Source organism: Chiloscyllium punctatum, chromosome 27 (assembly GCF_047496795.1).
Source record: "Chiloscyllium punctatum isolate Juve2018m chromosome 27, sChiPun1.3, whole genome shotgun sequence".
In the NCBI taxonomy this organism is placed as follows: domain Eukaryota; kingdom Metazoa; phylum Chordata; class Chondrichthyes; order Orectolobiformes; family Hemiscylliidae; genus Chiloscyllium; species Chiloscyllium punctatum.
Genome location: NC_092765.1, coordinates 38360200 through 38376419, shown reverse-complemented (window position 1 = coordinate 38376419; position 16220 = coordinate 38360200). Strand labels below are relative to the sequence as shown.

At 39.3% G+C, this 16220-nt stretch overlaps 1 protein-coding gene across 1 annotated transcript in view; it reads right to left on the bottom strand.

Moving 5' to 3' along the window:
* gnl2 (G protein nucleolar 2) overlaps positions 1–16220 on the bottom strand; it is a 48056-nt gene that overhangs the window by 14111 nt on the left and 17725 nt on the right. The window contains exons 8-11 of the mRNA XM_072548532.1: positions 15255–15368; positions 8960–9088; positions 6660–6764; positions 4036–4194 (exon numbers count right to left, since the gene is read on the bottom strand). Of these exons, the coding sequence (XP_072404633.1) occupies positions 4036–4194; positions 6660–6764; positions 8960–9088; positions 15255–15368 (507 nt within the window). The remainder of the gene's footprint in view (positions 1–4035; positions 4195–6659; positions 6765–8959; positions 9089–15254; positions 15369–16220) is intronic.

The window sequence follows — 16220 nt, the reverse complement described above, 5'->3', positions numbered from 1 at the left end:
AATCTAATCTTTTCACTGGTAGCGACTAAAATCCTACTCAGCACAGAGCCTTGTATTTTTATCCTCTATTTTCTTTTCCTGGATGATTTTATGTCACTGTCATCTAAACCACAGAGATATGCTGCAGCCTCCTGCAGGCAATAAGCAGGTGAAATGAGGATACGTAACAGATAGCATCAGACATCAGCAGAAGTGTGGATCCTGCAGAAAGAGTTAACACAGGGTCCTTGGTATGCTTAATATTATTTCAACTAGAAGCAGTAAAACAGAAAGAGTGGGATTTTTCAGGGCAAGTCAATATGGCCAAGTGGAATATTCTTTCTATGCAGTGTGGGAAAACAGGACATTCCAGTAGCCAGGATGACCACATTGTCAAAGGACCTCCTGCTGCAGAAGATCCATGTTTCAGATCTACAGCAATGTTAGGATGTGCAGTAGAATATGCTCAAGGCTGACATCTTTGTGGATAGCATGCACCAGGAGGTGACCACCCCACAAGTAAAGAATGTACTGACAGAAAGGTAATGGATGACCACCAGAAAGAGTATAAGTAAATGGTAGTACAGGAGACCGTTGGGGCCACCTCTTTTTGTAACAGTTTTTCCATTTTGGATATTGCTGAAGGAGAAAAGTGGAGAGTGGAAGAGGCAGAGGGTTCTATTGTAAGGCATTGTTAGGACTGTGGGTACTGTATAAACTAGACAGGTTGCCCCACAGCAGAATCAGGACCAATGTTTTTGCAGAGACATTTGCTAGCTCAGTGGAGAAGGGTTTGAACTAGACTATCAAAGGGATGGGAACCTGAGCAGGAGACAATCTTGACAGAAATAAAGGAGAAAATGTAAGATACAAAATTATGGAGTAAAAGTAGAAGGCAAGGGAAAAAAGGGTTAGCAGCAAATATGATTACAGTACTAAAGAAGTGCTCTGCAACAATTCAAAGCTTGCCACCACTGTCTCAATGGTAACTAGGGACAGGCAATAAATGCTGGCCCAGTTAGCAATGCCCATGTCCAACGAGTGAATAAATTTTATTTTGAAAAATGTTTCAAAAGCTCAAATGGTACTACATCTGAAGCACAAAGCATTGCAATAAAGATAGATGAATTACTAATGCAAACACTTCGTTGTACGACAGGTGGCAATTACAGAGACACAGCTGAGGAGTGAACATGACTAGGAACTGAACATCTAAGGTCATTCAATCTTTAGAAAGGATAGGCAGATGGAAAAGGAAGTAGAATAGTATTGTTAGTGAAAGATGAAATCAGTGCAATAGGGAAAAAGATCTTCAAACAAGAAATCTAGATATGAAATCAGTCTGGTTGGAGCTAAGAAGCTACAAGGGACAGAAAACATTAGTGAGAGTTTTCTAGAGGCGACGCTGGAGTTGACATTAAATAGGAAATTGGTGATGGATGCAACAGGGTGCTGTACAATAATTATGGGTGATTTTAATCTACATATACACAAGACAAACCATATTAGCAATAGTACTGTGGTGGATAAATTCTTACAGTGTGAACAAAATGGACAGCACTTTCAGGACTAACTATTCAATTTACAAACATCAAATCTAGAAAAAAGGTTGAGTCATGACCTTAAAAAACAACAAAACAAAACTGTTGATCTTGGAAATTTGAAACAAAAATAGAAATTGCTGGCGAAATTCAGGTCTGCTAGTTCTAAAAGAGGCTCAGTGGACTTGAAACATTAACTCTGCTTTCTCTCCACAGATGCTGTGGACTGCTGAGTATCTCCAGCAATTTTTGTTTGTAGTTAATAACCTTGTTGTAACAGGTTCTTTACAAAATTGAGACCATAATGCGATAGAATTCTTAATTGGAAAGTGAAGTAGTCCACCCCAAATCTAGGATCCTAAATCTAAACAAAGGAAACTACATAGAAAGGAGGGGTGAGTTGGCTGCATTAGACTGGATAACTTCATTAAAAGGTATGACAGTTATATAAAGTTGCTTAAAAAAGTAGTAAGCCAGGGGATTGGAAGCAGTTTTGACTTCAACAGAAGAGGGCCAAGCATTAATTAAGAGGAGAAAAATAGAAAATGAGGGTAAACTAGCAAGCACAATGTGGATGAGCTATACTCTAGAGTTTCTACACGCAGAAGATTAGCAAAAACAACGTAAGCCCTTTCCAGTATAAAATCACAGAACAAGGATATGACAGAGCAATTAAATAACCACTTTTGTTCTGATTTGCACAGAAGTCTTTTCCATAAGTATGGAATGCAAGGGTCTTTTGGGAAGGAAGTATTGAAAGAAATTAGTATTTCAAAAAATACTGGCAAAATTAAGGAGCCTGAAAGCTGATAAATCTCCAAAGTCTAATATCTCCATCCCAGAGTACTAAAGGAAGTTTAATGATTACCTTCCAACATTGTGTAGATTTTGGAACAATCCCAGCAGAGTAGAGGGTGGCAAATGTAACCTTACTCTTCAAAAAAAAGAGGAAGGAAGGTTGAGAGAAAATTAAGAACTACAGACCCATTAGTCATTGGTAGCAGGGAATCTGAATGAGTTTATTAGAAGAGAATAGTTGAAATTACTAACAGTTTTACATGAACTCAGTATGGATTTATGAAAGGAAAATTGTTTTTGACAAACCTAATGGAGTTTTCTTTTGAGGATGGAACTACTGGATGTAATCTATTTGAATTTTCAAAAAGCTCTTGATAAAGTTCAACATAAGTTATTGTGCAAAATTATAACAAATGGAATTGGCGGCAACATACATAGATTGAGAATTGGCTAGCAGACAGGTAACATTAGGAATAAATGGATGATTTTCAAAGTGGAATGTGGTGACAAGTGGGTCACTGCAGAAATCACTGTGCTATCTATCAAAGGTTCTGATGAGGGAATCATGCGCAAAATTTCTAAATTTGCTGACAACACAAATCTAGATGGTAGTGAGTGATAAGGAGGAATGTGAAGAGGCTTTTGAGCAATTAGACAAGTTGAGCAAGTGAGTAAAATACATGACATGTCACATAATATGGATAAATGCGAAGTTGTTCACTTTGGTAGCAAGGAAGGCAAATGTATGTTCACCTTCATGGCAAGAGATCCTTGAATACAGGAGCAAGGAAGCTGTACCGCAGGTGTACAGAGCTTTGATGAGATCACACCTCAAGGACTGAGAGTGTTTTGGTCTTTCTCAAGAAAAGGTATATGTGCCACGGGTGAGAGGTTTGTCATATGAGAAGAGATCAGGCTGATTAAGTCTACATTCATTGGAGCTTAAAAGAATTAGAGGAGATTTCATTGAAACATATAAAATTCTGACAGGACTAATAAAGATTGGATGATGGGGTCTCAGGATACACAGTAAACCATTTTGCCTGAAATGAGGAAAGAATTCATCACTAAGAGTAATTGGTAGATTTCTCTACCACAGAAAGCAGTGTGGACAAAGTCAATTAATACTTTTAAGAAAGAAAGGTTTCTTGAAGAGAAAGGTGTCGAGGGAAGAGCACAGGAGTATGGCAATGAGATAGATGATCAGTTATTATCATGTTGAATGCCAGAAACTTGATGGGCCAAAAGGCCTCCATCTGCTCCCCTAATCGATGTTTCCAATTTGGCCATGCAAATCAAATATAGCGATAATTCAAATTGTATAAATTATGGCTCAATGGCATATAGTGTTATACGAAACAATCACTTAAATACCAACTTCATTTGTGGGACTTTTGTGAATAAAGCCATTGTCTTTTTGTGCTAAATAGGATATTTGAATACTTGTAATATCAAGCCTCATAACAGCTAAAAGCACTTAGAAATAAAATTGTTCTCACATTTGTTCTTCCACAATTCATGTCTGCACTAAAAAAGTTTTCAGTGTCCAGTTTCTCTAAACATGTGCTTTCAGCATGCAATTGAGAGATTTTTTTTTCCTGTCTGCCTGGTCAGCAGATAAACTGCTTAGTGATCGCTACAGACTACATTTTGAGGTGGTATTATTTACTTTTGTGCATTTCATATGTAATTCTGAAATTCATGACAAAAATCTTACCTTTAAAAGCTTCCCCATTCGGAAAGCAAGCTTTTCTAAGAAATCCACTGCATTGTTCCAGCCATCTATCTTGTAGGTCTTGCTTATGTATTCGGATTTAGCTCTTTCCAGTACGGCAGGAATATGATCCTCAGGACATTTGATTTTCTCTACCTGAACCTGTATGGGAAGGACAGAGTGAAAGAAATGAACTCAAGCAAGTGGGGTCTCCCAAAGTCAGTCAACACTGTGCTTTGATCCATCATCACTGAATCAGAAAATAATAAACTCATACAGGGGCTCTGGTGGTGCAGTGGTAGTGTTTCCACGTTTAGGCCAGAAGGTCTGGGTTCAATTCCCACCTGCTCCAGAGGTGTGTCATAACATGCTTGAGCAGGCTGATTAAAAATATCTAAGAAACGTATAGAAAGTAATTGGTAATCAAGTGTAAATTCCAGATTGCATTTATATAGTATCTTTAATATATAAGAAAACAACCTGAAGTGGCAACGTCACAACAGTTAAACATCAGTGGCAGTGATATAGAATAGACTGAAAGTTGTGCTCACCAATAGCTACTTTCAACACAAAACAATTTCAATTAATTTGGGAAAACAAAAACAGCTTGTAATGGATAACTACCATCTAGTAATCTGGTCATGGGTCAGATGAAAGATTCCTACACTAAACACCCAGGTCATGCAAGTTAAACATCACATTTAGGGCTCAAACCTTATAATTACTAGCAAGAACCCATGACCAACTTTGTTGATATATTAACAACACAATACATAACATCAATAAAGTTATTAACCAAGTATTATAACTACAAAAATAAAATGTTTCACTATATGCTCACTTCCAGGCTGCTGTAAAAAGGTGAATAAAGATTTTCATGAAGATCAACACAAGGATTAAATTTAGTAATCTATAGAATTTTTAGAATTAGAGTCATCAAAATGTTTTCTACAGACTAGAGCTGAAAGTAGATCGTATGACTGCATCATCTGTAAATAGAGCAATAGAGTCATAGAGATGTACAGCATGGAAACAGACCCTTCGGTCCAACCTGTCCATGCCAACCAGATATCCCAACCCAATCTAGTCCCACCTCCAAACAGACCCCACCACCAAGGATATATTTCCCTCCCCTCCCCTATCAGCATTCCGGAAAGACCACTCCCTCCACGACTCCCTCGTCAAGTCCACACCCCCCACCAACCCAACCTCCATTCCCGGCACCTTCCCCTGCAACCGCAAGAAATGCAAAACTTGCGCCCACACCTCCCCCCTCACTTCCCTCCAAGGCCCCAATGGATCCTTCCATATCCGTCACAAATTCACCCACACCTCCACACATCATTTACTGCACCCGATGTGGCCTCCTCTACATTGGGGAAACAGGCCGCCTACTTGCGGAACAGTTCAGAGAACACCCTTGGGACATCCGCACCAACCAACCCAACCACCCCATGGCTGAACACTTTAACTCCCACTCCCACTCCACTAAGGACATGCAGATCCTTGGCCTCCGCCATCGCCAGACCATGGCAACACGACACCTGGAGGAAGAGCGCCTCATCTTCCGCCTAGGAACCCTCCAACCACAAGGGATGAATGCATATTTCTCCAGCGTCCTCATTTCCCTTCCCTCCACCTTATCTCAGTCCCAACCCTCGGACTCAGCACCACCTTCTTGACCTGCAATCTTCTTCCCGACCTCTCCGCCCCCACCCCCTCTCCAGCCTATCACCCTCACCTTAACCTCCTTCCACCTATCGCATTCTCAACGCCCCTCCCCCAAGTCCCTCCTCCCTACCTTTTATCTTAGCCTGCTTGGCACACCTTCCTCATTCCTGAAGAAGGGCTTATGCCTGAAACGTCGATTCTCCTCACACAAGACTCAGTTTCCATTTGCAGCATGTATGAAAAGTGAGCACAATTTCTTTCCATGGTTCGTAGGAAAAGACAGTGCAGTGTTAAGCTCCTTCTAAATTTACTTTATATTGTGCTGCCAGTGTCTGTGAACTGGTGGCAGAGGTGAAGTACATGTACAGAATGACTGTGATAAATGGCCTACTGTATGTCTACAATCAAATGCACAGATTTAAACGACATAACACGGAATATATATAAGACTGGGGTTACAATTAACCAGGAACTGAACTGAACCAAACAATTAACACTGACTACAAACACAGGTCAGAGACTAGAAACTCTGCAGTGAGTAACTCATGCCATAAAACATGAGGGCCTGGGACTTAGTTTCCTGAGGATGGAATTGAACCTATCTGTACGGAATTTGCACATTCTCCCCATATCTGTGTGGGTTTTCTCCAGGTGCTCCCATTTCCTCCCAGTCCAACAATGTGCAGGTTCGGTAGATTGGCCAAGCTAAATTGCCCATCGTGTCTGGGGATGTGCTGGCTAGGTTGATTAGCCACGGGAATGCAGGGTTACAGGGATGGATGGGTTTGGACAGCATGCTCTTCGGAGCGTCAGTGTGGACTCAATGGGCTGAATGGCCTGCTTCCACACCGTAGGGATTCTATGATTCACTGCTGCATGGCTCAATTTATTATTAACTCCACAATAATAACACCATTTTTTTCCAGAGATATTTTACCTCAAAATTTTAGACTCACCACTCCTTTTAGCACTATTTCAGTCTCTGTGTCCCCAGATGGATAAACAACACCAGGGCAATCAATTAGGAAAATGCGTCGCATCAGAGTGATATATTGCCAGACCTATAGTATGGAATGAGAAGACAGCAACTATTATAGCATATTATAAAATATTCTCATATTAAACTAACACCGAAAATACAAAGAGCCACAAATTCCATTTAAAATATAAAAAAATCAAATCACTTTGAGAAATGCACACAAGTCTAAAGGTTAAAGTTCAGCAATTCACACAAGTTAAAATCTTTCTGCTCAAAGTGAAGGACAGCAGCATTTGAGAATGGAGCAATTTTCCAAGGTTCAGGTTAACCCTTTCTGGTTTAAAGATATACAATCAGAAACATATTAAAGCCATTTCTCCACTTAGTGAACTCATCTCAATCTTGTAGTTGTGTGACACATCAGCTACCTTTCGAAGATTGGGATTGAATGAGGCATAGTGGCTCAGTGGTTAGCACTGCTGCCTCTCAGCATCAGGGAACCAGGTTCGATTCCTGCCTCGGGTAACTGACTGTGCGGAGTTTGCAAATTCTCCCCGTGGGGTTGGTGACGATTTGCCATGGCACATTCGCAGCCGCCGATTAACCACTGCCGGTTCGCCACCAGCATTTCTCCACTGGGGTCGTTTGGCCTCTGGAGACTATTCGCCACCAGAAATATATATATGTACTGATTGTTTTCCCTCCAGTTTGTTTTTTCATACTTCAGTCCCCTTTATTTATACAACAACACAGTACATATTGATTAAAAAAACGAGGTGAAATAAATATCATTTTATTGGTTTATACATAAAAATGAGTTACAAACAGTTGCAGTGGCGAATCGTCCTCAGTGGCCAATGGGCGGTGGCAAAGCATCCTCAGCGGTAAAAGGGCAGTGGCTAATCGGCAGCGGCGAATGGTCCCATCCTGCTCCCTGTGTCTGTGCGGGTTTCCTCCGGGTGCTCCGGTTTCCTCCCACAATCCAAAGATGTGCAGGTTATGCTAAATTGCCCATAGTCAGGGGTGAATAAGGGGAATGGGTCTGGTTGGGTTACTCTTTGGAGGGTCGGTATGGACTTGTTGGGCCGAAGGGTCTGTTTCCATACTATAGGGAATCTAATACTGAAATCATCATTGAGTGAGCCTACATACCAAGTGGCGTGTTGAGTTAAGTAGCTTAACTTTCAAAGATCAAATTGGATCACAGAGAAACACATTGTTAATTACACTGCTGCAATCTTAGCATCGTAAGTTCCTATGTTTATTCAGGAGACCACTGAAAATCTGCCTGCACCGAGTGACAGCATCAGTACAGTGGTGAATGAACTCTTTATTCTGAAATTTGAAGTAAACCGATCAGTCTTCTGATAACACCTTGATGAATCTGGAAAAAAATAGTAAATCTTGCTTCTTAAGATGCCAAATATACCTTTTCAGTCAATCAGGAGTGTGCACAAATCATATAGCAAAAGAAAAATACTGCAAATGCTAGAAATTGGATATAGAAACTTAAAATGCTGGAAATAACCAGTAGGTAGAGTGACAGGGAGTGAAGTGCAACAAGCTCAGAGGTTGCCAGATAGGATGAGAGAAAAAAAGGTAAAAAGAGAACATTGGAGAGAGGTGAAGATATCCATAAAACAATGGAAAACATCTGCTTGAAGAACTGGCCACTGAGGGGATGGGGACATAAGAACAGCTCAAAAATGTGCATAGCACAAAAACAGGTGGGGACAAAACTGAAGCCTTTAGCATTCTGATAAAAGATCATTGACGTGAATTTTTAATGCCATTTTTCTCTCCAGGTGTTGCTGACCTGCTGGGCATTTTGAATGTAATGTTTTGATTTCATTGTATGCTTGTAATAAGATTGAGGCTGTAAAATGATCAGTCATCTACAAAATCCAACAACTCATTCAGTTTCAACCTAGAGTTATTTGAACAGAAAGCAAGTTACATTGATGACACAGAGTTACTACGTTTACTGAAATATCTGGTTAGTCAGACAGAGACAGAAACAGAAAATGTATAAGTTATATGGGTTTCTCTTAAAGATTTGTTCTGACACAAAGATGACAGGTTGCAACAAAAAAGTTTAATTAGCAGTATGGGTGACCTAAGTACAGCAAATAGACTAAACAGGAGATTCAACTTAAATGGAAGCTTTACTGACCACATATGTGGAGGTAAGACTTTGGTCCTATTTTGTTGATAACTGGATTTTGTTATACTTCCAAAATTTTAATTTTAGAAGACACTGAAGTCTGTAATTCCTACCTTTGTCTCACCAGCAATAGGTGCAACATTACAAACTTTCTTGGATCGAAGTGCATTAATGATAGAGCTCTTGCCAACGTTAGGATAGCCAATGAAACCGACACTGATCTGCTTTTTGTCATTGTGAAGCTGTTTAAAACAAAAAGACAAATTACACACAACAAACTTACATTCTTCAGACAGTTCTCAAAAGGAGTGTTGGTGGCAGAGAAGAGACACAGAACAATTACCAGGACTTAAAAATAAAGTTAATAATATTGCATTAAGTGCTGATTTAATGCCAAACAGAAAATTTTGCAAATCTGCAGTTTTATTCCATATTTCAAATTCTTAAATCAAGCTGTGAGGGACAGGTTATTGGAATAATATCTGGCAGCTATGAACTAATTCATCAAACGTTTGAATTATATTCAAAGTGGTAACATTTTGTCATTGATTGTCCAAAGAATAAAAGCAAAATACCAGATAAAGAAATCAGAAATAAAAACAGAAATTCTCAGTATCTGTGGAACCCAGTTCTGTTCAAGAATCACATTGGACATAAAATGCAATTATCTTTCCGCACAAATGCTGCCAGACTTGTGCAATTTATTTTATGACAAATTGTTAAAATTTGTTTACTAAAAGATTGACCATATTGTAACTTTCAGAGAAGTGAAATGATGAATTTTAATAAGAAACCAGAAATTCATTCCAAAAGTATTTTTATCTTCATAAACTGGAGAGCTGAACAATTACAAAATCCACACGTACTCTTATAACATTTTAGAAACAATAAATCCAGAAAACATTAGAATTCCTCATATACAAAACCTCGCCTTCCATTAGAACATTGAACTTCACCGACAATACAAGTCCTTCAGCCCTCGATGTTGTGCCAACCTGTAAAATCAATCTGATGCCCATCTAAACTACACCATTCCATTATTATCCATATGTATGTCCAATGACAATTTAAATACCCTGAACATCAACAAGTCTACTACTGCAGCAGGCCGTTCCATGCCCCTACTACTCTCTGAATAAAGAAATTATCTGTCCTAAATCTATTACCTCTCAATTTAAAGCTATGTCCCCTCATGTTAGCCTTCACCATCCAAGGAAAAAGGCTCTCACTGCCCACCCTTACACATCTCAATTAAGTCACCTCTCAACCTTCTTCTCTCCTACGAAAACAGCCTTAGTTCCCTCAGCCTTTCCTCGTAAGACCTTCCTTCCATACCCGGCAACAGCCTAGTAAATCTCCGCCGAACCCTTTCTAAAGCGTCCACATCATTCCTAAAGGGCAAAAAAAGTATTCATTAAGCACTTCCACTATACCCTCAGATTCCTCTCTCAAATTCCCACTAGTGTCTTTGATTGGCCCTAATCTTATTCTAGTCATTCTTTTATTCCTGATATACCTATAGAAGGCCTTAGGGTTTTCCTTGATCCTACCCCCCAACAATTTCTGTGCCCCCTCCTGGCTCTTCTTAGACCTCTCTTTAGATCTTTTCTGGCTAACTTATAACTCTGAAGCCTTCAGACTTCATCCTCACATAAACCTTCTTCTTTCTCTTGACAAAAGCTTCAACTTCTTTAGTAAACCATGGCTCCCTCTCTCGACAACTTCCTGCCTGCCTGATGGGTATATACTTATCAAGGACCCGCAGTAGCTGTTCCTTGAGTAAGCTCCACATTTTGATTATGTCCATCCCTTGCAGCTTCCTTCCCCATCCTATGCATCCTAAATTTTGCCTAACCTACTTGTGTTAGAGGACATTTATTGTTTAAGCATGTTCTTGGCAATGTTTTACAATGAAAGCTGCTTCACAGAGTCTTCAAAAGAATTGATTGACAGGTCTAACTTTAAAGAATTTTGGACTATTCAAGTACAAGGAATTTCTGGAAGGTAATTTCAGGAATAATCATTGAGAACATGACTGGAGCACTCATCTGAGTGAGACAAAAGCGAAGTACATTCAGCTGAGAACTTGGTTCATAGTGCAAATTTGGCACAGAGGGCAACATTGATGCTTTAACTAAGGTTTACAAGATGTCTCCAGAGTGAGAGGTGAGCAGGAGAGGATAAAAGGAGCATATTGAGAGCACTACTTTCAGTGAGATCAGTGCTGAAGTGAAGCTACAAATCATAATGTGATGCAAGTACAGGGAAAGCAGCTGTTTGGCGAGGATTAGTGAATATATCTCATCTTTAAAGTAAAATTGACATTCTCAGTGCGTGTTTAAGGTCTCCAGTCTTTTTTATGTCTTCCTTTCCTTTCAGTTTAGAAAATTACACTAAAATGTAAAGAATGGGGAATACAGAGTAATTAAGTTAGAAGCCAAATGTAGTGATGGCAAATGATATATTGGTGATATGTTGTTGCTGAAGCAGGTGGGAGCTGTTGGATGCCAAGGTAATCCAGAGAGTACACATCTATACTGAGTGTTCGCGGCTTGAAGAACATCAGATCCAAGTTGAGGGGCTGGTCGCCAAACTGCAGACATTGCACATCAGAAAGCAGGAAAGTTACCTGAATATTTAGCTCCAGAAAACAGCCATATCCTTCAAAGAGTAGTACATTTGAGTTTGGTCTGCAATCAGGAACAAGAAGTACAACTACAGATGAGACAACTTTGGGGACCTGGAGGGTTCCCAGAACCCAGCCTCACTCCTACAATTGTGCAACAATTGCAAAGCTCTTACAAGCTATGTGGGCCAGAGTGAGGACTGAAGGAGGATGAGCCAACAGACAAGGGAACCACTCAGGCTGGAGGAGAAAATTGTGATGGGGTTAATAGAAGTAGGAGGACAGGCACTGTTGTGTTGCCTGCCCAGTGCCTCAGCTAAGGACATCACCTCAAGGCAGAAGAACTCAAGAGTAGGATAGGAGAGATCTAGTTGTTGTCACCCACATTGGTATCAACAACATTGAAAGGACCAGAAAGGAGGTTCTTCTAAAATAATTTCAATTAAATGAACCATATTAAAAAGCAGAACCTCTAGGAAATAATCGCTGAATTATTACTTGAGTCACAAGCAAACTGACAAAGAGCATATAAAGTCAAAGGATTAAATACATGGCTCAAAGAATAGAGAGTGGACTGGATTTCAGTTTTTAGGATAATGAGGTAGAAGGTAGCTGTTCTGATGGGATGGGCTTTATTTGAATTGAACTGGAACCTGTACCCAATCAAATTGAATACTAGGGCTGTGGAGAGAACTTTAAAAAGAAATTAGAGGTGAGAAGGGTTTGGGAGAGGGGAAACCTAGGCTTACCAAATAAAAGGATATGGAAACACTGTAGGGTAACTATTAGGATAACAATATCTCAAGTGGGACAGGAATGTACAGAGAGTATGACAATAAAGCAGCAGGAAATATGGTCAAAGCAGAAAAAAATTTAAAAAGACAACCCAAATGGTTATTTACTTGAATGCACATAGTATCTGGAGCAAAACCAATGAATTAACGGCAGAAAAGGAGGCTAATGGGTATAATCTTATAGCTATTACAGAAAAATAGTTACAAGCAGACCAAAGCTGAAAATTAAATATTCAGAGATATGTGACTTTTTGAAAGGACATAATAATGAATCAGCTTTATCAGTATGGGATGAACTAAGTATAATAGCAAGAAATGATCTTGGATTGGAAGATGTAAAATCCATATGGCTGGAGACAAGAAATTACAGGGACGACACCACTCATGGGCATAGCCTATAGGTCCCCTCACATCTGTTTTACAAAGAGACGATAAATTCAAAGATAATGAAGGCATGTATAAAAAGGCAGTTCATTAATCACAGGTGACCTTAATCTTCATGTAGGTTGGGAAAATCAAATTTAGATGTGGAAGAATTCACAGGGTACTCAGGACCGTTTTTAAAAACAACATGTTGAGCACCTAATCAGGGACCAGGCCATTTTACATTTGGCAATATGTAATGAGGCAGATTTAAGAAATGATCTCAGAATAAAACTCCCTAGAAAATTTCATGGCAGAATTTATCATTCATTTTGAGGGGGACAACCTTGAGTCGGAAAGATCTCTGCTAAACTTAAATAAGAATAATTACAAAGGAATGAATCCGAACTTACGTGAAGTAGACTAGGAAAGGGGTTTAGCAGCAAAGTAATTGAGAGACAATGGCAGACATTTAAGAAAATAGCTCATGACTCACAACAAAGATATAGCCCAAAGAGGGAAGATTCCACGAAGGGGATTAGCCACCCGTGACTAACTAGGAAAGTTAGCAACAGCATTAAATTGAAAGAAAAATCATATACTTTAGCAAGGATTAGTGGTAAATCAGACAATTGGTAAGCTCATTAGTGTTTACACTATTCTGAAATTACAAAGTCTGGTCCTAGATTTTCCCACAAAGGGAAACAACTTTTCAATATAAATCCTGTGAAGTCCCCTAAAAATCTTCTATGTTTCAATGTGGTAGCCTCTCATTCTTCTAAACTCCAGTGAGTACAGGACCAACCTAGGTGTGGAGAAAATCCCTCCACACCTAGGATCAAACTGTTGAACTTTCTCTAGACTGCCTCCAATGCCAGGATGTATTTCCATAGATAAGGACCCAAAACTAATCACAGTATTCAAGGTCTATCCTAACTGATGCCTTGCATAGGTTTAGCAAGACTTCCCTACTTATGTCCTTCATTCCTTTTGAAATAAGAAAAAAATCATTTGCCTTCCCTTTTGACTGTTAACTTGTATGCTAGCCATTTGATTTATAAACCCATACTCCCAGAGCTTCTTGTGCTGCAGCTTTATGTAGACTTTCTCCATTTAGATTAGATTACTTATAGCGTGGAAACAGGCCCTTCAGCCCACACTGACCCTTTGAAGAGCAACCCACCCAGAGCCATTCCCCTACATTTACCCCTTTGCCTAAGGCTACAGGCAATTTAGCATGGCCAATTCACCTAACCTGCACATCTTTGGACTGTGGGAGGAAACTGAAGCACCCGGAGGAAACCCACGCAGACACGGGGAGAATGTGCAAACTCCACACAGACAGTTGCCCGAGACGGGAACTGAACCCGGGTCTCTGGTGCTGTGAGGCAGCAGTGCTTGCCACAGTGCCACCCATCTAAATAATATTTAGCTCCTCTATTCTTCCAAGCAAAGTGCAGACTTCCTCCCCATTTTTCTACAATATATTCCAGCAGTCAATTATTTTGCCCACTTACTTAATCTTTCTAAATCCCTCTGCACATCGTTTGCGACACGCTCACAATTTGCCTTCCCACCTATTTTTATATTATCCACAAAACAGGTGATGGCACATTCACTTCCCTCATCCAAGTCATCTTGAAAATGCCCCCTTTATCTCAAATGTCTTCTATTTGTTAGCTAATCCTCTATTCATACTCATATACTATCCCCAACACCATTCGTTCTTTCCTTATCAAATGTTTTTCGGAAATCCACATGTCTTATATTGACAAGTTCCTCTTTATTTATTCTCTTGTTCCCTTCTTATATGATTCCAGTAAGTTTTCTCCATGAAGCCATGCTCACACTGCAAAATTATATTATGTACTTGCAAATGTACAACCGTTCCATCTTTTATCATAGACTTAACATGTTTTCAAGAACAGATGTTAAGCTGACTGGTCGGTCGTTATTTTTTTTGGCTCCTTCCTTTTTTGAATAAGAATGTTGGGTTTCTAACGACAGTTTTCTAACCATCTTGGACTTTTTCAAAATCTAAGAAATTTTGGAAAATTACTACCAGTGCTTCCAATATTTCTGCAGCTACAGATCCAGATAACCTATTGGCTTTTAATCCTATCAGTTTTCCTATTACCGCTTCTCTACTACTGTAGTTACTTCTTTGAAATCATTTATTCATTATGTTGCCTGTTTGACAGACAACAGTACATACATTCTGTAGCAAATTCTGAATATTTGTTTCATTTGTATCGTGACAATTGACTACCTGCTATCATGTGGCTTTTTCAACAAACCAAAACAAAAGTGCTTAACCAAGTCTGATTAGTTCATCTGGCATTACAACCCGCAAATCTGATCCACCTTTAGTTACTTGATTTGTCTACTCTTAGCTGAGATTAAGAGGATTTGTGGGAGCAACATCTTGTAATCTGTGTATTGTGTAATCTGAATCACAGTTGTGTTTAGTTACATGCTGCTATATGGGGTCAAAGTAGACCCATAAATATGTATCACCCAAAATTTATCCATTTAATACCTCTCACAACAGATTTTCAAAGTGAGTTTTCTTTGCAATGCTGATCGTGTTTGCATCCAAGTGGGTTTTTTGTAAAGGCCTCTTACCTTGCCAAACTGTCGCAAGAGTTGGATGAGAGCACCTTTTCCAAAGGGATTGGTGAGGCTGGCGTGAAAGGCGAGAGTTGGATATTCACGTGAGAGGATTGCAACCCATCGTTTCTAGGGCACAGAAAATATAACTATTCACTTCTAATGCAATGTCTAAAGAAAACCTGCAATATGGGGAATCACAATTATTGTAACAGTTCACTACAAAAATATATACACAAAACTTTGTTTTAACCAACACCTTATCAACCTGCACTCTTGACTCCTCAAATACTGTGATGTCTAAATATGTATGCTGTAAATAAAGTATAACATTGATGTGTATTCCCCTCGCGTTAGGTTTCTATTATTTGCTGTGAGTTTTTACATCAATTTTAGAAAGTGTGTTGGTATTTTTACACTGATTTCTTTTTGTGGGACGCTGCTGCCTTGAAGCTTTGCTTGTTCAGGATTTACTGCAGTTATGTGTAACTCCTGATTATCTGGAATATTTGATCAGTCAGCACACTTCTAGGGCTTTTACAGTACTGGTTAATAAAAAGTTTGCTGTGCTTGCTTAATGTTGTACAGCTTCATTCTAGACCTATATGTACGAATATCCCATTGATTACTGCATTGGCTGAATAGTTCAACTACTTCAATGATCAGTGAAGTCTTTAAAGAATTTTTAAAATTTGCCACAGTTATTCAGAATTGATCTGCTCAAGAAGTGAGAGAATCTGAATCCAATCCTAAAGCAACATATCTGGTCTCAAATTCCCTCTGCAAAGAAAAAGTATTCGCAGATTCCCACTTTATTAATTGATTAACTGGATTCCTTCACAAACTTTGTTTGTGGATTTGATGTTGAGTATGACTAGTCTGCCTGTCTCACTGTACCAAGATGCTAATAATTGAAATTCTTTCATACTTTCCAGGGAGTTCCTGCATCCAGAATCACAAATATTTAGATCATTCAACTAA